The sequence below is a fragment of the Dendrobates tinctorius genome, unplaced genomic scaffold (assembly GCF_039654945.1).
Source record: "Dendrobates tinctorius isolate UK_male_01 unplaced genomic scaffold, ASM3965494v1 ptg000047l, whole genome shotgun sequence".
Classification (NCBI taxonomy): Eukaryota; Metazoa; Chordata; class Amphibia; order Anura; family Dendrobatidae; genus Dendrobates; species Dendrobates tinctorius.
The window spans coordinates 4,586,137-4,611,886 of NW_027361715.1; the positions used below are offsets into that span (position 1 = coordinate 4,586,137).

The window sequence follows — 25,750 nt, forward strand, 5'->3', positions numbered from 1 at the left end:
TGCTGCTCCAACACTTGCTCTCCACCAGTACGTAATCACTAAATCCAGGGAGGACCAAGCAACGGAAGCGATGGTGGAGAGACAAGAGCAATGGGAAACAAAAGAAAAAAACTGCAAATTCAACAGGACCCATCATATGCTACAGATGAGTGAATGTTTGGATTTTGGCCCCCGAATCTGATTTTGACATATTTGAACACTATTTGGGCCGAATGTATGTCTTGTGTTCGGTTCCGAACATATTCGATAATTTCTACTCCCATTGACTAATGACGCTCGGCTGTGTTCGACGAATACTACAAAAACGATATTCGAACAGAAGCCGAACAAATTCACTCATCTCTAATCTACACCCCTTAAAATCTAAAACCATAATACAGTTCTAATCTTTCATATTTTCGAGGCGGCTTCCATTAGCCTCCAATTCCTTAGTTAACTGAACAAAGACATAAAAATCCAATTTAAAGCCTTTAAAAGTCAGTTTGACGCAATTTCTTTTTTTTTTTTGCATCGTATGAACAAGACGTCATGTAGCCGTTCCGGTCATTTGGAAAAGAATGTAAATTAATATGTACAGATTTGATACAGATATTAGTACTCATCAGAACCTATACGTTCTATGCAGCCAGCAGTTCGGGGGAGGATGTTCTAATAATGAATACCACTGATGGGTATTACACACTCCACCTGCTCGTCCTCGGGGAACAGCCAAGCAAGGAAGAGCAAAGCTTTTGTCAATACCTCATCTAGGACTCTCATTATTTAGAGAACTAAACAGCTGACCACACAAGAGAAAAAAAAAGTAGGGGATTTTTTTTCTCCCAGAATGGTCTTCTATACAAGTATGTGGATTTTAAGAAATATAACATAGGACTTTATTCTTTATTCCACTTGCACCAAAATTTTGGCCTTTTTTGTGCAGTATTTATCTGTAGAGTTGAGCGGATTTGTTCAGATTTTGTCATATTCGAGCCATATTTGAACACTTATGATCGGTTCCAAACATATTTGGTCGTTTCTACTCCCATTGACTCGAATGACTTTCGGCTGTGTTCAACGAATAACTGCAAAACAATATTCAATTCTGATGGTATTCGGATCCGAATAAATTCACTCATCTCCTTATCTGTATATGCAACCTGTTTTGTATTTTTTTTTGTTCACCATTCCAGATAGTTTGGCATTTCCATTTGATTTTTGTTTTTTTTTTTATCATTTGTGAAAAATTGCAACACTTTTCACAAAAATTTCACTCTCACCAAGAATTTCTATGCATGTCATATTTTAGCGCATTTTTGTGCACAACATTCATTCTCTGCACTAAAAAGGGTAAAAGACAAAAAAAAATGAGAAAACAAAAAACATTTTTGATTTTGTGCAAGATTCATGAACTTTGAATATTTAAGAAAAAATAACGAATACGACAAATTAAGGGATTTCAAAAATTCAAAACAACTGCAAATGATAATATCAGCCACTTATTGTTGATCCTAGAAATGATGGGTGACCAAGGCACAAGTATGAAGTCAGGTAGGGCTGCACAGCTTAATCTTCTGGATAATTATTGCCATAAAATCCAATTAAATATTAAGCATGTGGCCCGAACCAACAGCATGGAGTCCCAACAGAGTCCCTTATTACACAGAGCCATTTACAAGGGTGATATTATACAAGGAGATACATTTCCTTCAAAAAGTGCTGATTGTCGATAAAGAGAATCGATCAACTCTCATTTAAAAACTTTAAGGTTTTAACTTTCGGGAGGGTTTTAGAAGAATGATCATGAAACCATCTACATAATCTGTGGCACAACTCCTGCTAAACATATAGATAAGCCAACCAACAAGGACTTCAGGTTTGTCATGAAAGATGCAATAGGCATCAAAAGCTCACTGAGCTACTTTACACTTCATATTTTTTTTTTATTTAAACAAGCAAGTGATGATTCCAGAAATCATTGTATTGCATGAATGGAAATTTAGTCTAAATCTCTGTAGCATTTGAAAGAAATGGTCTTAAAACGAGTCAGCACAAGAAAAAAAAGGCTCCTTCTGGCTTTGCTTGGTTAACAGGTTTCTCCCCACATGCAAGTAGGAGCGATTGGTCAATCAAGTCAAGTAGGGACAATCTGCCTGACAATCATCTAGAGGGGTTACATCTGCCTGTGCTTAGCCAAGTTCTGAAACCATGAGGTCTATACAACAACATTTCAGAGAAAAACTTTATAATACGTGCTCCCATCTAGATTTTACGATACCTGTGGTCAAGTCAATAGCATCCCTAACTTGGCCAAAAGTACATTGTCACGTGATACAAGTACAACCCTGGTTCGTAGGTGCTGACCTCAAAGATCTAGGAGTAATAAATGTTTAGTCGCAAGTCACAAGATCAGGCAAGGCAATGTAGAGATGGTCTGTACAAAGTCCAGATCCATTTATAAGGACCGATCGACGGCACAATATGACTGCCGATCTGTAAGCATTTACCGACCAATGGTCATTTTTATGCATGCAGACCAAAATAAAAAGATACTTACTGACAGATCTACACTAGATCACTCAGTGCAAATAGTCTAATGTAGTTCTTGGCACCTATTTACACAGAACGATGTATTGCCGAGCATGACTATTCATCCGATGAACGAGAGTTTTCATTCATCCAGTGATCGCCAGCCTGTTTACATGGCAAGAAAATCGTGACATGAACATTTAACAAACGTCGTTCACCATTAAAAGCAACTTATCACAACCCTTGGAGCAATAAAACATTTTTGCATTGATGAAGTCAAATTGAAAAGCTAATTGACAGACAAAGTGTCAACCAAATATTCTAATCTGGTAAAGTAGGAGGACAGAATTATCGGAGACAATAAATCTTCTAAACATTCTCAAGAATCTGAGAAAAAGTCGTGCAAGAAAAAGTAAAGCCGATTCAAGCTCACATTAATGCCTTTGGACCGAGAAGTTTTTAAAATACGGTACATCAGTACTCTAATCCGGTAGTATGACGGCGGCACATACTAGTCATAAAGCAGATAGTCAATGAAGACGAACGCCTCTCGCGAATAGGCCAATAGGTAGCGTTACACAGGGCAAATTTTTCTGAAGCCAAACCATCAACAGATTGAGAAGGCAATAGCGTTTGGCCACGTTCACAAGTTCAGTATCTTACATCAGTATTTGTAAGCCAAAATCAGGAGTGGAACTATCAGAGGAAAAGTGTAATAGAAACACAGCACCATTTTTAACCCACTCAATGGATTGGCTTAGAAATAGTGAATGTGTCAATGTGGCCTTTAGATGAGATTTGCCAAAATCTCTGTATGCTTGGAATTTACCAACTGAATCATATGCAATGGGAAATCTTAAAATCGGATTGAGCCAGTGAGCTAAACAGGTTTTAAAAAGTTGTACGGTTTTGCAGCCGAGAGTGCGGTTTTCAGATGTAAACCGCCTGCGCCGTACGGCTTTTCGGGAATATTGAATTACCGTATATTTATCGTGCATCATTTGGAAAAAAACATATGCCCACCATTACGCACAAGTCTTAAACACACACCACATTTGGAAAATTCTTGTATTTGAGTACTTGATTAAAATTACAGTATTCTATTCATCAATAAAACAATAAAATGGAGCTGGACGTCCAACTTTCCAAAAGAAAGCACATAAAAGTCCACTTCCCACAACGAAAAAATAAAAATAAACAGTCATGAACCACACCTCACTGTATCCTTTCCATTAATGAACAGAAAAGTGGACATCCTTTTTGCTCCTAACCCCTTGAGTGCAGGAGAACCGGACGCAAAGCCCCTCCTCTGCCCCACCCCCAAGGACCACTTGAGACCAAAGGGTTCAGAAACTTATTTACACTAATGAAAGTGAATATTTTCTCATTTATATATTTATATATGTACATATACACAAGCATCTACATTTTTTATTTATTTTTTTTCCATGGAAGTTTGTTCCAGATGCTATACTTAGCAGCAATTGTGAAATTCCAGCACATATTCTATAATAACTATCTAATAAAAAAAGGGGAGAAAAAAAAAACAAACAAAAAAAAAAAAAATGTCAACTGCCACGTGAAATAATTAAAAACCTCTTGCATCCTATCTGAACTGACGCGGTTGTCACTGTACACAAGTCTATACGCTGAAAAAGAAAAATGCACAGAACATCTACTAGTGGATAAAAAAACCTTTTTAAAAAAATTCCATTGGGTAAAAGGGTAGAGCTGTACAGTCTTATATCCTTCCATGTCATACAACCGACCCGCCCATCCCAGAATGAGGCAAAGAAAAATCTTCCCTTAAAATGTGCATTCACGTACAAAGTCATACTCCCAAATTGCCTTATGCATTAACACCAGGGACCATGTTAAAATCGAATATATAAAATAAGTTAATGCCAAAAAAAACAACCGTCAAGACTTGCAAGTTGCCATAAATGTTACAGCCGGTTTTCAACTCTAGTCTATTAGTATTTAGTTCCAAATACGATAGGCCAGAGTTAACGCTTGCATTGGTATGCAGAGCCAAAAAGGTTTTAATCACTAATAAATACACTCACTTAAAACTCTGGAAGATGGACATGATACAAAAAGTCTTATTGGTGCAGTTCTCGGAAACAAAGAAAAAAAGAAAATAAAATTGAAGCATGGCAACCTCTGGCTGCATGAATGTCCTGGAGACCGTGAGCTAGTTGGTGGCAATCTCTTTGCCGTCCTCCACAAAACGCATAAACTTGAAGGAAGTCCCATTCTCACTGCTTGCTAGTTTCTCCAGACCAGCTAGAGGTGCATTTGGTTCGGAGTTTTGCAGTTTTTCTAGGTTCCCAGTGAGGCCACTGATAGGGGAGCTCCCACCATTCCCCAAGCTTCCAGTCATTGGGGTAATTCCACCATTTTGAATAACCGAAATTTCATTGGTCTTCATGGCCAAGCCATTTGACAGAGCTGCAGCATACTGGTTCCAGAAACTAGATGGGTCCCCATTTCCTGTCCTGGCAACAAAGTCTTTCTGGAATATTTCTGGAAATTTGACAGGGTTCCCTCCTAAAAAAGCCATAGGCCCATCCACAGAAAGTCGCCTTCCTCGCCTTGCAGGTGTACTGTTCCACATGTGAGTGCCCATGTGAACCTGCAAGAAAAATATACAAAGTACATTTTACTTAATTATTGCCACTTCAGACTACAACAGTAACATTGTATCTCAACACCTTATCGAAGCCAAAAAGAAAGTCGACCTAAAGCCCACCCATACACAAGAGATAAAGATCGGATGACAACCATCTCCTGACGTTTCCCAGAGAACAAAAAGATCAGATGTTTAAAATCCAACATTCCAGATCATGTTTGGGGAGTCAGGACACCTTATACAGCTATACTGAGACTGTCCTTTAACAAAGACGATATCGGTGAGTTTGGTCAACTCTTGTCGTATCGTATGTTGGCCTTTAAACAAAATAACTTGGAGGGAAGAAAAAAAAAAAAAGATCATATACAATCAAGAAAAATAGGCAGCACTCCAAATTAAATGTGAAAAAAGTGGATACTTTACTGATCCTCAGGTGGCGACGTTTCGACGGTGACCCGTCTATCATGGCTTGATAAAGACGGGTCACCGTCGAAACGTCGCCACCTGAGGATCAGTAAAGTATCCACTTTTTTCACATTTAATTTGGAGTGCTGCCTATTTTTCTTGATTTATTAACTCGGTTGTTTGGACACTGCTGAATAGGTTTTGCATCAATTGTATAATTTTGCTAGTGCTGCCCTTTTTTTTTTTATATATTTTTAATATACTGTATGTATTTTATATCTCAAATCGCTGGAGACATTCTGTCAACATGTGCATAAAATAACGACTTTCCTACTGTTTAAGAGCCAGAGTCATACCTGCTCAAGATGGATAAAGGGCATCTTGGTTAAACACTTAAGGGTTTCAGAAGATAAACTGTCATTCAAAAGGTCAATATACTCAGCTTTTGTCGAAAAGTGGGGGGGGGGGGGGAGAAAAAAAAAAAAAAAAAAAAGAAAACCCCCCCCCCCACACAAGACCCAAAAAAATAAAAAAATTGGGATTTTGCATTATCTTTGCCAAGATTACAAAATCCTTAACATATTTACAGGGACCCACATGGCAATCAAGTCAACATAAGGAAAGAAAATATATACCACAACTCTGAGCAGAAGACCAGACTTAATAAGTAGCATTACTTTAATGTCTCATGATAAAAGATCCTATGCATACCAAAGTGTACATTCAAAGTACAACCAAGATAGACGACCCTGTCTGCAAACCGTCAACCATTTCCAAATACAAATGTCATGTTTTACAGTTCTTTAACCTACAGCAAGGATTCTGGGTAATGATATGCAAATGGACGCAGCATTGGGAGGTGGATTGCAGAATAGCTGCCATCCAAGGAGATAAATACATTTTCATATTAAAAAAATAAATAAATAAAAGCATTTAACCCAAGGATGAACACCACTGAACAAGAATAAAAAAAAAAAAATATATAAACATATACATGCACTATGCTTAATTGAGAACTAGACTTCCAGTTACAGATATGAACATGTGAAGAAAATACACGCACATGCACAGAGTGAGAAAAATAAAAATATACAATATATTTATTATTTTTTAAGCCTTGACTAAAATAGCAAATATCGAAATCAACAACTCAATCAATATTTAAGATTAAAAATACTTGGGGGAACAAAAAAATAAAGATCCCAGAGGAAACTAAAAGAGAAACTTAAAACGAAGGATAAAGAAAAAAATAAATAATTGAATACCAGTATAAGAGAATAGTCAGCACATGAATGCTGTGAATTCCACACTAATATATGTATATATCTCAATGTAATGTACTGTTGGAATATGCAAGCATTTACCATTGCATACATGTAATAGGAAAGCAACAACTTGTTATAACATACTAAAAAGTGAAAAAAAAATTTTAAAGCACTCCTGTAGTGTAGAAATTTAAGATCTGAAGAAAAAGGGCTAAAAAAAAAAAAAAATTCATGTGGCACCCTGTCTCCAATTAAGTTTATATTATCCCTCACACCCATTTGCCATCATGTGATAAATAATTTGTGAAAACTTGCACACTGCTGTTCTTGTGGCTTCTGTCAAAACATCTTGTAACTATAAAAATATTGCTAAGACTAATATATATATATATATATATATATATATATATATATATATATATATATATATATATATATATATATTCCATTACCAGTTTGATCTGAAGGGAACTGGAGGGAGGCAGGGTTTGGGTAAGAGGCCTTGAGAAATCCTTATTAACTGTCAGTACATTGATATAATTTATAGATAAGTCAGTTAGTTCTGATCTGATGCATTGAATAGACAAGTGTAAAATGTTATTGCATGCACAGATTATGAAAGGGGTAGGACCGAGATGGACATTTCCCCACCGAAAAAAAAAAAAAAAATGACGCCAATGCACTTAGAAGTAGTCCGCCTATTAATTTTAGTATTATGAAGCCAAAAAAAAACCTTCAAACCTGCTACAACATATTTCACCATTAAATTGGTTGACTACCTCTTGCAATTTACAAGATGAAAGATGGAGGACTTACCTTAAGATTGCCTTTTGTTGTAAACGCTCTCCCACATATAGTGCAGGCAAATGGTTTTTCACCAGTATGGGTTCTCTCGTGGATTTGTAAAGCACTGGAGGATGAAAACGACTTGCCACAGGCATGGCAGTAATGCTGCTTTGGAGTCCTTCTGGCCAAAGATGGAAGGAGAACAGGTGATGTAGCAGACGATGACATTGATCCTGAAGAGGAAATACTTGAAGGCTGTTCTTTATTGTCCTGAGTGGAGCCATGCATAAAACCATTAAACTCAGTCTTTATTAAGGTTGCCAGTGGATTTGGAATTGGATTTGGAGTCGGGTTTTGAGTTGGGTGTGCAATAGCTGTCAAGTTAGAAGTGGGCTCAAAAAGTTGTGATGGTAGGTCTCGCATCTGGTGGGTAAGCATGTGCTGTTTCAAATTGCCTTTAGTGGAAAAGCCACGATTGCAGACTGTACATATAAATGGCCTCTCTTTGGTATGGCTTCTGTAATGAATGTCCAAGGCACTCTGACATGCAAATGTCTTACCACAAATATCACATATTGTATTTCTAAACTTGCTTCGGTCTCTGAATGGGAAGAGCACACCCATGGGTTCCTCTTTAATCAATTTATCTGTGTTGGTGGAAGTCAAGTCTAGAGCACCTCCATTGGCAGGGGTTGGTGACATCCCATTGGGGATTTCAGGTGGTAGAGCTCGAGGCGGCTTTTCTTCAGCATTTGGAAACTTCAGAATGTCATTTGTGCTATTAGGTGACAAAGCGTTCATGGAGAATGTAGACTCCGAGGCAGCTGGGCTCCCAGCACTGTGACTTTCAATATCACCACCAAAAGAGGACGAGTCATTAGTCATACCATCAGCTTCAATAGAGCCATTTTCAGCCGATTTCAAACTGGCCTGGAGCTGCTCAACCAGTCCAGCACTGATCATCTTCATTTGATTCTCTAAAGCAGTAATACTTGAGACTTCAGGGGGCAGTGGAGAGGAAGACAAACTATCTTGAGATGCATCTGCAGATTTAGGCGTATCAGGGACACTGCTATCAGGACAGTCCTCCATATTTTCATCGGAGAAGTTGTCAAGGTCATCTATAGTTTTTTCGTCAAAAGACCCAGTATCTGATTCCATAGAGTCAGGATAATTCTCAGCAACTGGGGTGTTAGGAATTTGTCCTCCCATATGCATCCTAATATGTTGCTGAAGCACAACAGCATTTGTGAATTTCTTTTGACAAATTGGACAGGAATGTTGAACCCTAAGCGGTGGCATGGCACGATGAACACTGTAATGAGTCTTTAGGTTACCCTTTGTGGTAAAAGCCCGTCCACATACTTTACATTTGAAGGGTCTTTCTCCTGTGTGTGTTCGGTAATGCATTTTAAGAGCGCTGTGGCAGCTTAGTACCCGATGACATATTACACATTCGTTTGGGTCACTTGACTTTTTGTCAATATTTTCTACAAGTTGCTGCAGTTTCGAGGTCTCTGATGCAGGAACGGTATCCAAAAGGCCCCCAAAAGGAAATTTTGCCTTGAATTGTTCAGAGATCATTGGTAGAATGGGGTTAGAAAAAGTTGTGTGGTTAGCAGTTACTGAGTCACCAGATGGAGAACAAGTAGTACTGTCAAAATTTTGAAAATTTGAATGTTGAGAATTTTCTTCACCTTTGTCATCAGGGTTGGACAACTCCATAGATTCTGGCTCCTCTGGAGGACTGTTAGTTTTTTTAAAAGATGATGTTATAGCGGGCAAGTCACTTTTTACAGATTCAGATGGACTTTCCACTGGATGACTGATCGCTATAAGCTGCGGTTCTTCAGTCTTAATAAATGGGGTCAAGCTGGGAATAGTTGGTGGGAGTGGCATTCCCACAGATGATGTCAGGGTTGGCAAAACAGGCTTAGCGTCAAGCCAATTTGTCACAGGTTTTTCAGGTGGTATAGACATTCCATATGGAATTCCAGTACTCGTTGGTACGTTGTCCAAATGCTCCGGCACCGGGTATGGATTCATCTGAATGTGTGGATATTTCTCTTTATGACGCTGAAAGTGAACTTTTAGATTCCCTTTAGTGGAAAAACGGTTTCCGCAAATGTTGCATTTAAATGGCCTCTCACCTGTATGAGACCTAAGATGGATCTGCAAGGCACTATCACTACCAAAGACCTTTGCACAGAACCTACATTTGTGTTTGAAGAATGATTCATCGGAGGAGCTCTTTGCTTCAAATGGAGCCACGCTGGCCGGTTTGCTTTTCCTCAGCGGGTCCTCTGTAGTTGTTCCTATGTTGGGTAAAGTGCTGGGGAATACGGTGGTACTTGTTGCAGCCTGAGGTAGTAGTGGGTTAGAAGCAGGACTTAATAGACTGCTTATTGCAAAAGCTGGTGAAGACGTTATAGGAGGTGGTGGGTTACTAACTTGTGACCCACCAGTGCTTGAAGGTACTCTTTCTACAGAAGGAGTTTTTACTGCTGCCATTTGATTTATCGTAGGAGAACTAGTATTGGATGGAATAGTGGTACCAGGGTTGCTCTGAGGTAGTTGTACTGAGGGTATTTGCTTGATACCAGTTATACTGGCTGATTGGCTAGCAAGACTTTGTGCCAAGCCAGCTGCTGCTGCAAGCTGTTGGGACAAGTGAGAACTCAATGTAGTCAACGGTGTAGCAGATACCCTCAGTCCCCCTTGAGAACCGCTTGACGCAGGCATTTCTGCACTTTGCGAGGCCAACAATAATATTTGGTGACGAATTTGCTCAATTAGATGCAACTGGTGGATCTGCTGCTGCTGTAAAGCCAGGAGCTGTTCCATTAGTGCCGGCACTGCCATTTTATTGTTACTTGCTCCTTTAGACTTTGCTTCTTGAGAAAACTGGGCTACCGCTACTTTTGTACTCTGAAGGTTTTCAATGATAACATTGCTGTTAATAACAGAAAAGTTTCCCAAAGCTGCCAGATCCCTTACTTGAGGTAGTGCGGTTGTGATAGCTGAGGTACCCAATGTGGAATTATTACTACTAGGAACACCATTTTCCACTTTGTTGGAACCACTGCTGCTATTGCTAGCTTCGATCTCCACCTCCATGGATCCTTCTTTGTCAGGCTTGTCATGCTCTGAAAGGTCACTACAGTCAGCTTGATCTGCGTTATTAACTGTGTCATTCATGTGCTCGTCAGGATTATCTGAGGGGGGACTTGGAGAGGTTGTTTCAGCAGGAGGTGGTGGTGGATTTTCATTCACAATTAGAACCAATTGATTTTTAGTGCAGTTCTTCTTGTGCTGCAACAAATCTGATAGTTCAAAGAACTCCGCGCAACATCTGCTGCAGACGTGAGCATCCTTGCTCTTGGGTGTCCGATGAGCTTGAACCCTCTCTTTAACTCCTAAAAACCAAAAATTGAGAATTAGAAGAAAAAAAAAATGGCTTCCAAACTAGACACGCTTTTTGTTCCTTCATAACATTTCTATTCCACCTAAAAGGTTTTATGATCAATGCGACACGAATTTCGCACAAACTTTCTCAACACTTTCCACTCCTGACTTGACTATGAGGATCTTAAATAATCATTGGCTTGAAACAATCCATCAAAATATAAAATACTGTGTACAAGAGGCATTTGGTAATAATGAAATTTCATAGCCGGTATCGATTTCCAATATTTCATGCTTTTCCTTATGCGTTTGTTCAACTGGGCACAGAACAACTTGAAGGCCTTGTTAAACATTTTACTTCCTGTCAACCGCATTTTTTATTTTGGCGAAGTCTTTGTTTTAACCGAGACAAAAGGTGTATCCACACGAAGTGGAACAAGTCAGATCGAAATTGCATGTGAAAAGAAAAAAAAAAAAAAAAACACTTGCAGGATTGGGTTTTAAACGGGTGAATCGAGTAAGATAAGGGAGTTTCACTTGTAAAAACTATTTAAAAAAAAAAAAAAAATGCATAACTGGGCAGGGTTATTTTGTATTATTTAGATCCACTGCAGTTTATATGTGTGAATGCACGCTAACCTATCAAGGACGATGTCAACAATATCGGATGCAACGATCAAGTCTAGAACACTTAAAGATCTTTTACATAGAGGATGTTTTATAAATTATCACACTACATTGGCCAGTGGAATATAAGACGTAGCGACCGAACGATCCGGCACTTCTTTGTAGCCGATCGAATCTTTTACGACGACCTAAAAAAAAAAAAAAAAATCACTATTTGTCAGCGTTACATCCTCTCGCGTAAACAGGCATCTGCTATTTGTTAGCAGAAGAGAAAAAAAAAAACAGGGGAAAGACGAGCGAAAGAAAAAAAAAAATTACAGTCACGTCTCTCAAACATTTAAGAATTACCGAACATTGCCATTTAGTTTTTTAAACCAATGCACCTTCGCAAGTAACAGGTCCGCAGCCAAGGTGCATCTGGCAGAAGGAAACTTTTTGGAATCTTTCGCAAGTGTTTGGTAGTGTTTTTAGTTTTTTTTTTATTTTTTTTTTTGCTACAGTGTCAGTGACAATATTTGGAAAGCGTGGGGATGATTTCTAGAAATTCCCATCATTTTAAATCTCTATGTACACACAGGAGCGTCTGGATAGTAAAGCATTGGATTGATGCTCAGATTGAACGACACTTGTCCCCGAGTCAACCACAATGGGAAAAATGATAAATATGTAACCTTGTAACACAAGTAGCTAAGGTTAATAATATGAATAGAGTTGATAGGTATTCAAGGCATTATTATTTATTTATACCTGTAATTCAAAAAGTATGGGAATGTTCATATCTATTCTATGGTTGCACGCAATACATCTGCAGATAAAATATAATCAACATACACTTCACATTTCATACATATATAATTTACTCTATATATTTTATTTAGTAAATGTTTATATTATTTAGTAAATATATATATTATTCAGTAAGTGTTTATATAAAAATTTACTAAATATATAATATATAAAAATTTACTAATATACATATAAAAATGTATTATATATGAAAAAATTAACTATTATATAAAAAATTATATATATATATAAAAATGAGATTTTATAATATATATATATATATATATATATATATATATATATATATATATATATATATATATATATATATACACATACACACACAAAAATTTAATATATAACACTTTTTTTTTTTTTTTACATATTACAATTCTTTTATTGCACACTTTTTCTGGAATTTGGGCACATTCACCTTTTGATAGAGGAATGGAACTGATATATACACCCTATGCCAAAAAAGCTCCCCCCCAAAAAAAAAGTGATTAAAAAAAAACAAAAAAAACAACACTCTCCCTGTGCCTGTGTGTGCTTCCACACATTGCAATTAGCTTATGGGGAAGGCTTCCCAGTTTGCACTTCCCACTAGTTGCTCACATTTCTTATCACACCCAAAGACCATTTGCAAATTAAAAATGTAAAGTCTCCGACTCTGAAAAAACTAAACTGATCCCATTGAAAAACAGGATGGTTTCCTATTGTTCACCCAGCGTGAAGACAGAAACTTCTGTTGTTTAAAAAAAAAAAAATGGTTGTGTGGTTATCTTACAAGGCTGTGAAAAAAAAAAAAACCTGTTTAATTCAGAGATTACCTCCCTGCATGGTTTACTGCTTAAAAAAAAAAAAAAAAATGAAAAAAAAAAAAAAAAAAATCACATAATGGGAAGTTTCCATGACACCACCATTGAATTTGGCCAAAGACCTTTTTTTTTTTTATGTGTGTTCGCGTCTTTCAACATGATGAAATACCCAGGCCTGTAATAACTTATTAGGACCAGTGAATAAAATTAACATTTTAGGAGGCGGAAGGAGCTAAACAAATAGGATTGGAGGGGGGGGGGGGGATTGGGAAAAAAAAAAAAGTTTGTAAAAGGTATAAAATTAAATATTTATAAAGTGATCAGCTATAGATCCTTTGGATTTTACATTTCATTTTGGCTGAGTAAATGGTGACGTGATAATAGTTGGGATTGTGGCGTGCTGCTGATGAGAGATGTATGTGCATTTTAGTCGCCTCTCTGTTCCCATGAAAATCCAGCATCTAATATATTCAGACAGATTCTGCACATTTCCATATGTAATGGTTATGTCCCCCATCTACTTTTACAGCCAATTATGAGCGAACAAAAAAGCCATTCTGTTTGTGCACACATTTTGAAACCAAAATGCATTAAAACTATTATGTCAGCATGTTCATCTAAGCTCCACATTCAGTGGAAAATACGTCGCACCCAGATCACATTTATCAAAACATAATGCCACTTTAAAACACCAGTTTTTGCTTGGTCAGCTGTGCTTAGGCAAATAGGAGCAAATTCAGGACCAAACAGCCTGCAGAACTGGGAGGAAGAGGCAACATTTCCAGGAGAACATCAACACTAATAATCCCAAATACCCCAAGACGACTGTGAACCAAAAACAAAACTAATTAGGAATTAATAAAAAAGTTCACATACTTTCACTTTTAAATAGAAGTTTTCCTTCATCTGCTTCAGACTTCATTTCTTCTGACTCTCTGGCAATCTTCATCTGTATTAGATCCAGTGTACCTAGAATAAGAAGAGAAGTTTATTGGGGGGAAAAAGATATATATATTGCTGGGGGGGGGCAAGAGGGGGGTCTGAAACAGAAAATGCATTTTTATATTAGATGGATTTCTTTAAAGAGCAATGGATACATAGAAGCTTACTTTTCCAACACTAATCTGAACAGATACAATCTATACATTGTTAGTCCACCTTCATACTGGTTTTTCTTTTAATTTGTATTACTATCACAGTTTTGTAAGCAAAGTTCACAAAGTACAGTATAATTAGAATTTTATATATATAAAAAAGAGAGATCTCTCTCTCTCTGTGTGTGTATATATATATATATATATATATATATATATATATACACACACACACTCTATATATAGGTGTGTATATATATATATATATATATATATATATATACACACACACACACACATACACACTATATATAGATAGATGTGTGTATATATATATATATATATATATATATATATATATACACTATATATAGATAGATGTGTATATATATATACACACACACACTATATATAGATGTGTGTATATATATATATATATATATATATATTTTAGAGAGAGAATTATATATATTACACACATTCTATATATAGATAGGTGTGTGTATATATATATATGCACACACACACACATACACACACTAGAGAGAGAGATAATATATAGATATATATAGTAATATTCTTATAGGTGTCAGAAAGTACAGGAATGATATCCACAGGAAAAGAATATTTTATGCATCAGTTGATCAAACCAGTTTGGTTCAGTTGCACAAAAGGAAGAAAAAAGTAGCAATGAGATGACAAAAGTTCTAAAAAAGTATCATACACAAGATTATAGAAAAAAAAAGATGAAACATATGATATATAAATAAGCTATATTTATTAATTTGTGCCTCCATACAGTGTGATACAAGTCTGAATAGATGGCTCTCTAATAGGTGTATTATATAGGAGAGATCTAGGAATGTACACTATAAGTTCTATAAATTAATATATATATATATATATATACATACACACACACACACACTTGACAAGTCTGAAGGATGTTGTTGTTTGTAGTCCAATACTAAAGACAGATGAACAACAAGTTTCATATACTAAACTGTTGAAATGTTCTTCTCACTTCAATAAAGGAGTGAGGCTCACACTTTACAATAGTGAACACTAGGTGGGGATCCAGAAGCAATGCTTTCAATAGGAAGAAAAAGAGGGGGGGGGGGGGGGGAAAAAAAAAAAAAAAACACAAAACACATAATATGACAATTCCAGTGTGAGTGAGTGAAATAAAAAAAAAGAAAAAAAAAAAAAAAAAAAAAAAGGTTCCTGGAGTCTCTACACTCTGCCTACATAAATATTGGCATTCAGACAAGAAACTAAATCCCAGTTGTTTTGGAGAGCACTTCTCTATGGGAAGCACTTGTCAATCCCCAGTGTTGTGTGAGGGCAGGAAAGGGTTAGTGGAGAAGAAGTGCAGCTCCTGATAAGGTGTAAGCGGCTGAGTTAACTCCCTGCTAGGAAGGATCAGGATCAGGGGGGGGACTGGATGTGGAGTCATTGAGAGAGGATCCAAAAACATATTGGATGCTGAACTTTGTCACCTTTCTAAGAGAGGAGGCCAGCAGAGGTTAACAAAGCAGAGGGATTTAGATTGATGGACAAGATACAAGTCACACAGCACAAGGTTTATGCCATATAGTCCACACCAAAAATATATATATATCTATATCACAGAAAATATTAATTCCTACACATATAAATATATCTAAACACAACAAGTATCCAATAAAATTAGTCTACCTTCCCTCAGCTCCATCACCATCCTACAAATCCGACAAAAACAGCCAAAAATGTGGCCTCCCAAATTCCAGGTTTGTTATAGTTTTCCCCACACCCACAAAAAAAAAAAAAAAAAAAAAGCAAACAAGGACTATTTCTAATTTTAATTTCCTCCAAAGCAAATACTCATTTATCTCAAACTCCTCCTAGATTCCCTACAAAGGGGACTTGTTGAATTTCTCAGAGAGATAACAATGTTTACAAACACTGAGAAAGAAAAAAAAAAAAACAAAACAAACAAAAGAATTAAAAAAAAAAAAACAAACTCCTTCATACAATCTATCGCTGCGACTTTTGTCCCAAGATTGGTGGAGTTTACAAAGTGCGACTTTTGCTACTAGGGGGGATGGAAGCGATCGAACTTTCTGATCTTTAGGAGGCATATTAAAATCTATTCGTTCGTTTTTGTCGTGTTCGTTAGGTTTTGGGGGGAGATTTGTGGCTTCATCGAAGTGATAATATTATCACAAGATAATCCTCTGAATTATTACAATGCATGTCCTGCGGGCAGGGCTGCTGCAAAACCAAGATTTAGCCCTGATAAAACGCTTTTTTTAAGCTTTATATGAATATCACAATTAAGCAGTGAACTCGCACCTCAGCCAATTGTGAACTATATTAGTAAATTTGAGAATATATATATATATATATATATATATATATATATATATATATATATATATATATATATATATATATATATACACCCCTATCTTCTAACTTTTAATGACATGTATGTACATTTTATATATAATTTATTTATAAATTTCTCACATAAAATATATATATATATATATATATATATATATTAGTGAGAAATTTATTAATTATATACAAGATACATACATATCAAGGAGATATATATATATATATCTTTGATGATATGTATGTATCTTGTATATAATTTATAAATTTCTCACATATATATATATATATATATATATATATATATATCTCAGTCTTATCTATATACACACACATTATTTTACACACAAAAATATACACTAAGTAAGATTCTAACATATTTAGAACTAGATTATCTTGGGCATTCACATCAGATGTAGAGACAAACAAGTCACCCATAGAGTTTCTATACAGTTCTACCATAAAACAATTACATTGGGGGGTTAGCTTATGTTAAAGTTGAAAGTTTACTTCGTTGTAAAACTTTTACCTGAATCTAAACACGAATAATAATTTAAATCAATTTGCAAGAGATCAGATAAAGTAGGTGGATTTTTTGAAAAAAAACAAACAAAAAAAAAGTGTTTAAACAGTTAAGTGCAAATTAAAATTGAAAATCCTATTGTTTTGCTAAAGATGGTGGGAGCCGATAAAAAAAAAAACAAAACAAAACAAATAATGGGCTTTGGAGGGGGCTTATTAGCATTGACCAAAGACAGGATCTGGTTACACTAAATCCTTTTTTTTCTCGCGTTTCTGGTCGGAAACCCAGAGAGTGACCATATTTTTGGGATTAATAAGTAACCATCATCGTGCTGGACGTGGTTAATCTTTTAGCAGGATAGGAGGGGGGGGGGTCACCTCTATGTGAATGACTCACTGGGACAAAGCAGACAGTCCCCCCCCACCCTTATTAGTTTGTTATGGGGGGCTCTAGCCAAGGCATACAAAGAGTTAAGCCCTTGGAGCAGCACTTCTTAAGAAGTTATCTAAAGGAGAAGTCAATAGGTGCTTCCTACCACTCACCACCACACTTTACAGTGCAACACATTGATATCACAAAATGGGGGGCTGCAAAATATAGGGGGGGGGATAAATAATAAGAGAAATCCTTTTCCATTCCTCCCATGTGGAGAGCATTGTTTGTCACTGAATGGCTTAAAAGATTTGACCCTAAATGTTGCACTGTCCTCACAATGGGACCTGGGGAGCTGCCTACTATGCCTGGAAGATGTTTAGCAAGAGGGGACAAATCACTTTTCAATGGGGGTCTAGGAAGGGGGGTGGGGGGTTGTCATTACAAGGTGCATGCAGGAGATCTATTTTAGGAGAGGACTTTAAAAGGAATAGATGGGAACTTCAGAATCTTAAAAGTAAAAAAAAAAAAAAAAAAAAAAAAGCAATTTTTCGCCTTAGCACTAAAGCCAAAATATATATTATACTCATCTAATTCATTCTATGTATTAATTCTATTCAGCCTGAGGAGAACACTGGATTTCAGGGAGAGGAGCAACTGCTGGGGAATAGATAAAGCCACAGCCAGGGATGGGAAAGTTTGAGGAGTTTTCACAGGAGGGTCTCGGTGCCATCGGAGTAAGCTAGAGAGGGGTGCAGCGGGGGTCACTGGTCTGGGGGTGCAGCGGGGGTCACTGGTCTGGGGGTGCAGCGGGGGTCACTGGTCTGGGGGTGCAGCGGGGGTCACTGGTCTGGGGGGGCTGAGGATGGCAGAGCACTTACCATGACTCCCAGGCAGGGCCAGCCCAGGCTCCGATTGGAAATGCTGGGGTTTCGCCTGCTTCCTCCGAGACATGCTGGCTCACACATCAGCTGGGGCAGAAGACAAATAATTTACTCCCAAAATGTGCTCCCGATCCCGGGCAGCAGGGAGCCCCATCCAGCGCGCATGTGTCCTGCCATAATTATGATGATCAATAATGCATTGCGATTAATCATAGGGGGGGGCTGGCACATGTCCAGCTCTATTCAAACCTGCTCGCCCCAATCAATGAGCCTGTGATTCGCTGGAGGCCGCTGTCCCTCTCAGCTGCCACCCAATAATAAGGGGGCCGGCTCAGGAGGGGGCAGGGGCTACACAATGTTAACCCTCTACTGGCGAGCCCTGCCTCTGCAGGAATGCTTCTGGGGTGCAGGATGTGGATTGCAAGCTCTGCGGCCAAGCGTCTCCTTTTCCAAACCAATATATTGCAAACCCTTCCTCACATGAACTACGGCTGGGACTTGTTCACACAGACTTCTTCTGCGTTTTTCTCTCCATACTCCCATTAGGGCTCCCTGTCCTCGGACAAGCAGGAGACGATCAGCCGCCGAGTGCCGGTATTGACAGGAAGAGAATCCGCGGAGAAACAGATTGTTCATAGAGGCTGCTCCTGCGGCATGTGTCCTCCCCGGAGGGGCGCTGAGACTTGTAGTTCCTCCACTTCGTTCTCATCTCACAAAACTCTGGTTAAAAGCCCAAAGAAAAAAAAAAAAAAAAGTTCTGCTGAGGCTCTGTGACCGGCCCTGATTGGTCGGGCTCGCTGTCAATCAAGAGAGCTGTAGTACAGTGTGGGTGGATGAGAGGTGGGCGGGGCCCGAGAGAGGAGCTGGGGAGGGGGCTGCGACCGTGTGTGATCCCCCCAGTGCCGGGGGTGGAGGAGGATGGCGGCAGCAGAAGAGATCACCTCGCAGGGTGCAGCTCCCTGGATGTGTCCCTGCTAGTCCTCTGCCAGACCCGACCCCAACACTGATGACTGACTGTGCAGACCAGCTGCAGCTCTATTAATGGCCGGACAGCACCTTAGAATTATCTGCAATCAAATATATATACACACACCAGTATTTTATATATATATTTACCTATTTTATATATACACACACCAGTATTTTATATATATATTTACCTATTTTATATATACACACACCAGTATTTTATATATATATTTACCTATTTTATATATACACACACCAGTATTTTATATATATATATATATATATTTTTTTTACCTATTTTATATATACACACATATGTATATATATATATATATATATAAATATGTGACATATATAAAAATACACACACAAATATATATATTTATATATCATGTATGTATTATGTTTTGCTCATAAGCTGAATGTATATGCACACACATGTTTTATATATATATATATCTCAGTTATATATTGTGTTTTGCTCATAAGCTGTATATATATCTGCATTATTATTATTACTATTATTATGTCTCCTGCCAATGAGCCTGATTTCACAGGAGACAGGGACTGTGTGTGTGATGGGACCTGGAGCTCAGTTGGGGGCTGAGTTTGAAGGATGGACACAATAATCTTCCTATAGGTGACACTGAGGAAGTCATTATTTTTCTCTGAATATTTAAACACATGCTTTGGCAGAGATGGATCTATGGCTCAGGGAGAGGAGCTGGGGCAGGCTGCTGGGCTGCTTCCATGTGTCCTGGATCAAAGTTTGGAGGTCTGTTCATAACACAGATGCACATAATGCAACACATCATATGACATGTGGAGTAAGGAGAACATGCAGCATATAAGGCAATAGTGAAAAGCAACATGTGGCATTGAGTGCTTTAGTTCTATTACATTGCTGACACTTTTCTCCTACACTTTAGTGTAAAATAAAGCAGAAATAATGCACAAAAAAGGGAACCCTTGTGTCCTCCTGTGGTGTTTCTCTTTATGACAGTATTGCCAGGACCTGTGATAAATCCCTCTTCATCCATTATCCTCATCCTTTATGAGGGGCCTCAAAAGAAATGTCTGCAGATTTTATATATATATATATATCTTTGTGATTGTCCTTTGACAGCAAATGTGTACAAACATCACTGACCTCTTCTCCCACATGTTCTGCTCTGTCACATTTATACCACCATAAAGTGCAGTCCTAGTTTAGAAGCAAATTTGTTTTTTTTTTAGTGGCAGGAAAGGGTTAACGGTTAGGCAAGACATTAACCATTTTGCTGCTGAAAAATAGTTTTTTTTAGCCCCCTCCCTCCACTATAATCCTCTGGCTAAAAAATGGTGAAGAAGAGGAGACATTGACTTTTCCACTATGCCACCCAGCTCTGCTACATCTGTGTGTACCAGGTTTATAGGGGACCATGCCTTTCCTGCATACGTCAGTAAGGACGGGGATTTCACACTGATCGCTCTTTGTCTTTAAATCCAGTCTTCCATCCACCCCACATATCACCCTCTGGATCACATGAAGAAGCCCTTGTGGTCTTTGCACCTTTTTTTCTTTTCTAGACAATAGGGACCCATCAACTCTCTAGTTTAGATTTATTTCCTCGTGATCAATACCCGGCATAGATGTCCCAAATTTAATCCCCTTCCATTATTCCTGACAGCGGATAATTGATCAGAGGTCAAACAAATGCACATAATTGAATCATAAGTAATATGGGGAGGCGACCTGAGAGGGGGACAAGGAGTCAGCCCCATCATTTGGGTTGTGTTGCTGTGATTGACCACACATACAACTGCTTGTTTTCGACTCTTTGGATGTTCCTTTTCTCTCACACAGGGAATGGACAATATAGCTGCATCTACAAGAAAAAATAAATATTTATTAAAAGGTAACAAGAAACTGAGATACACAGATACATACACAGAAACATGAAGATCTAAGGAGTCTCCAAAGTCTTCACAATGATTGATAGACTTTAAGGGGAACTAGTCAGCTTCTTATCAAACTAAATGATTACATGGTTAAGATTATCTGTCTATCTATTATCTATCTATCTATCTATCTATCTATCTATGTAGATTGTAAGCTCTCACGAGCAGGGTCATCTTATTTTACTTTAATTATTGCATTTTTAACAATGTTACTTATTACTTATGTTTGGAACTGTTAAACTGTAAAGCGCTGCGGAATATGTTGGAGCTATACAAAGATTTATTATTAGTATTATTATTATCTATTATCTATCAACTATCTATCATTCTATCTATTTATCTTTTATCTATCTATCTATCTATCTATCTATCTATCTATCTATCTATTATCTATCATCTATCTATCTATCTATCTATCTATCTATCTATTATCTATCATCTATCTATCATCTATCTATCATCTATCTATCTATCTATCTATCTATCTATCTATCTACCTATTATCTATCTATCATCTATCAATCATCATCATCTATCTATCATCTATATATCTATTATCTATTTATCTATCATCTATCTATCTATCTATCTATTATCTATCTATTTATTATCTATCTATCTATCTATCTATTATCTATCTATCATCTATCTATCTATCTATCTATCATCTATCTATTATCTATCTATCCATCATGTATCCCATATTTTTCTCTTTATTAATCACACATTTGCATATTTCCCACTTTCAGATACTTATAAGCTCCTCTTGATAGCAGGTTGTAATAATAATAATAATAATAATAATAATAATAATAATAATAATATAGCTTATCATCTCAATAAGAGTCAGCATATTTCCTCCATAGTATGAATGTGGCCATCCTAGCAGAAACTACTGGAGATAATCTAAGCTCCTATATTGTTCTGGAAACTACAGGAAGGATTAGTATATTTATCACTCTGAAAAACTATAACTGAGTGAGACTATGAACCAGTCAAGATTTTTTAGGGAAAGTATCTGCTTTGATTTCCTCCGCTGTATATGTTGAACTGCGGGGCTTTTCTTGAAGGCATCTACAAAGCCTGTTGAATGTCTGCACATTATAAATGAGACTGCCTTGGAGAAATCCAGATTTTTTTAAAAAAAGATGAGACCGTCCAAGTCCGACTCCTCGGGGTCGAGCTTCGGTTTTGTGTTTTTGCATGCAATCATTTCGAATTTCCACCTCCTTGGAATGGAAATGATTGCGAGGAAGCTGTTGCACAGACACGGCATATGTTCCTTTAGGCATAGAGGAGGCAACATTATGTTACAATTAAATTAGCTCTGGCTTTTAACATTGAATAATTGGGTAATTTCAATTAAAGTCGGGCTAACACCTTCGGTTATAAACTTTAAAGCATCCTGGCATTTGATTGGGTGTCACCATAATTAAAGAGGTAAATATTTTAGAGTTAGAGGAAGCGAACAACAAAATGCATATATTTATATAGATAACGATATGTATTAAATATTTTAGCCAACATTTATAATAAACTAATAGAATTACCCGTCTTTGCATGGGGTCTATTTCGTTTTACGGTTTGTGTGTGGGGTTAAAAAATTTATTTGCCGCTGATAAAATGGCAAAATACCTGAATTTTAATGGGCAGAAATTTTACATCTCTACTGGTTTCCCGAAGACTACGTTCATAGTATGAGTTTTTGGTGAGCTTTCGCTCTGCATGTTTTTTAAAAAAATGCACTTTGCATAATATTTAGTATTTGCTTTTGCATTTTTTTGCTTTACGAGTGGATGGGGAATGGTGTGTCCTTGAGAGCTGAAACCAGGTCGATTTTGCCTTCTGTTCCCCTTCCCCGAATATGTTGAGAACAGTAGGTCCAAGAGAGTTAAAACCTGGTGTAAAACCTTTGGAAGTACCCGATTTCTTCTGGTGCAAATTTCGGGCAGATTGGACCAGACGTTTGGACGTAAAAATTGATATTTGCTTTCGAATTCTGTTTTCTTATGAATATGTCGAGAATGGAAGGTCCTAAAGAGCTAAAGTGGTCTAAAACCTTTCAAAGTGGCAAATTTGGGGCAGATTGGTCAAGCTCTTTGGCTGTAAAATAATATTTGCTTTTGTAATCCGATTTTTGGTGAATATATTGAGAACGGTAGGTCCTAGTGAGCTAAACCGGTGTAACACCTTCCAAAGTGCCACATTTGGGGCAGACTGGTTTAGTCGTTTGGACATAAATTGATATTTGCTATTCTATAGACTGTATTGAGAATGGTAGGTCCTAGGGAGTTAGATGGTGTTAAACCTTCCAAGATGCCAACCTTGTGGCAGATGTGTCCAGCTCTTTGGCCATAAAATAATATTTGCTGCTCTCATGTTCTTATTTTTGGTGACTATGTCAGGAACCTGAATGTCAGAGAGAGCTGAATCCCAGTCTAAAATCCTCCCATCCTTTCCCGATTATTCCTTGATGTAAACACACCAACGATCACCCAATGAATAAGCAAAATGCTTGTTCCAACAGGTCGTTAGATTGTATGTGCCATCAAAAGAACAATTGATATTAGCAGACCATTGTCCATGAAAACAAGTGGACGACTGCAGATAACATGATATGGAAAATGATCTGATTAGTGATCGTTCTGGCACCACCATTGTTTGTTAGCTTGTATTGATGGGCTGAAATCTGTAACATCTTAATGGACCATTAACTGGTTACACCAAGAGATATCCTCGTCTTGCTCCTCTGTTGTGTTGTAAAACCTTCCTATTCTTTATAATGGAATTGTCTTTCTGATATTTTTAAGCATGTCAGATCACTTTTCTAACATTTGAGGAAGATCGAATCAAATGGGCATTTACACAATCCAATATTGGCCGGATTGGACCTATGTCCGTACATCCAACCTAAAGTCTCATTTAGAAGACTGTCAACATGGGTCTTCTAACAAGATGACATCTTCGTAGGAATGCATTGTCAAATTCATGTCTGAAGACTGGCGGCCAGTTTGGGCACCATTGTCCATCACAGACAATGATACATGGATGTCTGAATGAGGCTTAACTTAAACTCTGAGACATCTAAGACTTCACCTTAGTGTAGAGTCACGCAGCCATATAACTTGGACAGGGGTCACAAAGCAATCCTCTGACTGGCTATTGACAATCTATACATGAGAGTGACTGCATGTATCTATGGAGCTTTCACTCTCAGGTCGGGAGGGCTGATGGCCGACCATTGCGTTCCAATCCTTGTTGAGTAATGACTCTTCCCTTAAACAAGCACTAGGACAATCCAAGACCAAATAATGGTATATCAGGAATATCATGCCATTCTTGAACAAATCGCTAACTTTTATTAGACAACTCATATTTTCCTTATTATTGGACTTTATGGCATGTTTGTATGACTCACCAGTAGGGTCAACCTGGGCATCAAATGTTCTCTTGCTATCCATATAAGCCATTAAATGCTCATAGACACACATGTCCCAAAATTTCACACTTCTGAAGACATTTCCATGTTCAAATCTGCATAAAACTCCTATGGCTTTACCAGAGGTATAAAATAATAGCCCATGTAAATCTACCCTACATTGGAGGGACACATCCAGTATTTATGGTGTTCCATGTTAATTGCTGGTTGGGTTCATCTAAAGAATATTTCCGGTCTACATTTAGTGATGTTTTTGTTACATTTTGACAGTGTTTTTCAACTGTTTTTAAAGCCCCTTAGTGATGATGTAGTATAGCAAAAAATATTATATTGTGGTACTGTATTAGTCAGAAAAATCGATGCAAGTATTTTTATGCTCAAAAAGACAAAAGCATTCTTGGAGTACTTTTGTCATCTTGGGCACTAAAACATTTGCATAAAGCCCCTTAGAGAAGCCTAAAGGACAATGCATTATGATACAAAAAGCTACTAAAAACTCAAACAACGCTATAAATCAAAATGATTTGTATGCAGAATTTTCAATAACTTGTGATAATAGCATTGCCGATGAAATTCTTCAAATGCTGACCATGGTTAGTATGGATTCAAGTCCTAAAGGAGAATCTCTATTACTGCGTGGCTCATTTAGTTCACACTTTAACTTACACAACCTAAATAAATCCATAGATAACCATTCGATCACCACACTGCTTACAACCAAAGATTTGGCAACTGGTCTTCCTTTACCAAACACACTCAGCCATGTGGCTTCTTTATTTAACTTGCTTAGAATGCACCATTAATTCCACAACATTTTACAGACATTACCAGCACTGTCCCCACTGGGGCTCACAATCTAGATTCCCCATCAGTATGTCTTTAGAGTGCAGGAGGAAACTGGAGAACCCAAGCAA

The 25,750-nt window shown here is 37.4% G+C and overlaps 1 protein-coding gene across 1 annotated transcript; it reads right to left on the reverse strand.

The window, feature by feature from the left end:
• Positions 1-1,412: 1,412 nt before the first annotated feature.
• Positions 1,413-19,147, reverse strand: SALL1 (spalt like transcription factor 1). Its single transcript, XM_073576187.1, has 4 exons — positions 18,485-19,147; positions 14,109-14,201; positions 7,627-11,012; positions 1,413-5,143 (listed from the first exon to the last, which is right to left on the reverse strand). The coding sequence occupies exons 1-4, from the start codon at positions 18,555-18,557 to the stop codon at positions 4,703-4,705; spliced, it is 3,993 nt and encodes a 1,330-aa protein (XP_073432288.1). The 5' UTR covers positions 18,558-19,147; the 3' UTR covers positions 1,413-4,702.
• Positions 19,148-25,750: the final 6,603 nt, after the last annotated feature.

Coding starts and splice junctions, on each gene's coding strand:
- SALL1 (XM_073576187.1), bottom strand. CDS start 18,557: ATGTCTCGGAGGAAGCAGGCGAAACCCCAGCATTTCCAATCGGAGCCT. Junction 14,202..18,484: donor GGCCCTGCCTGGGAGTCATG/GTAAGTGCTCTG, acceptor TTCTTATTCTAG/GTACACTGGATCTAATACAG. Junction 11,013..14,108: donor ACTTCTATTTAAAAGTGAAA/GTATGTGAACTT, acceptor TTTGGTTTTTAG/GAGTTAAAGAGAGGGTTCAA.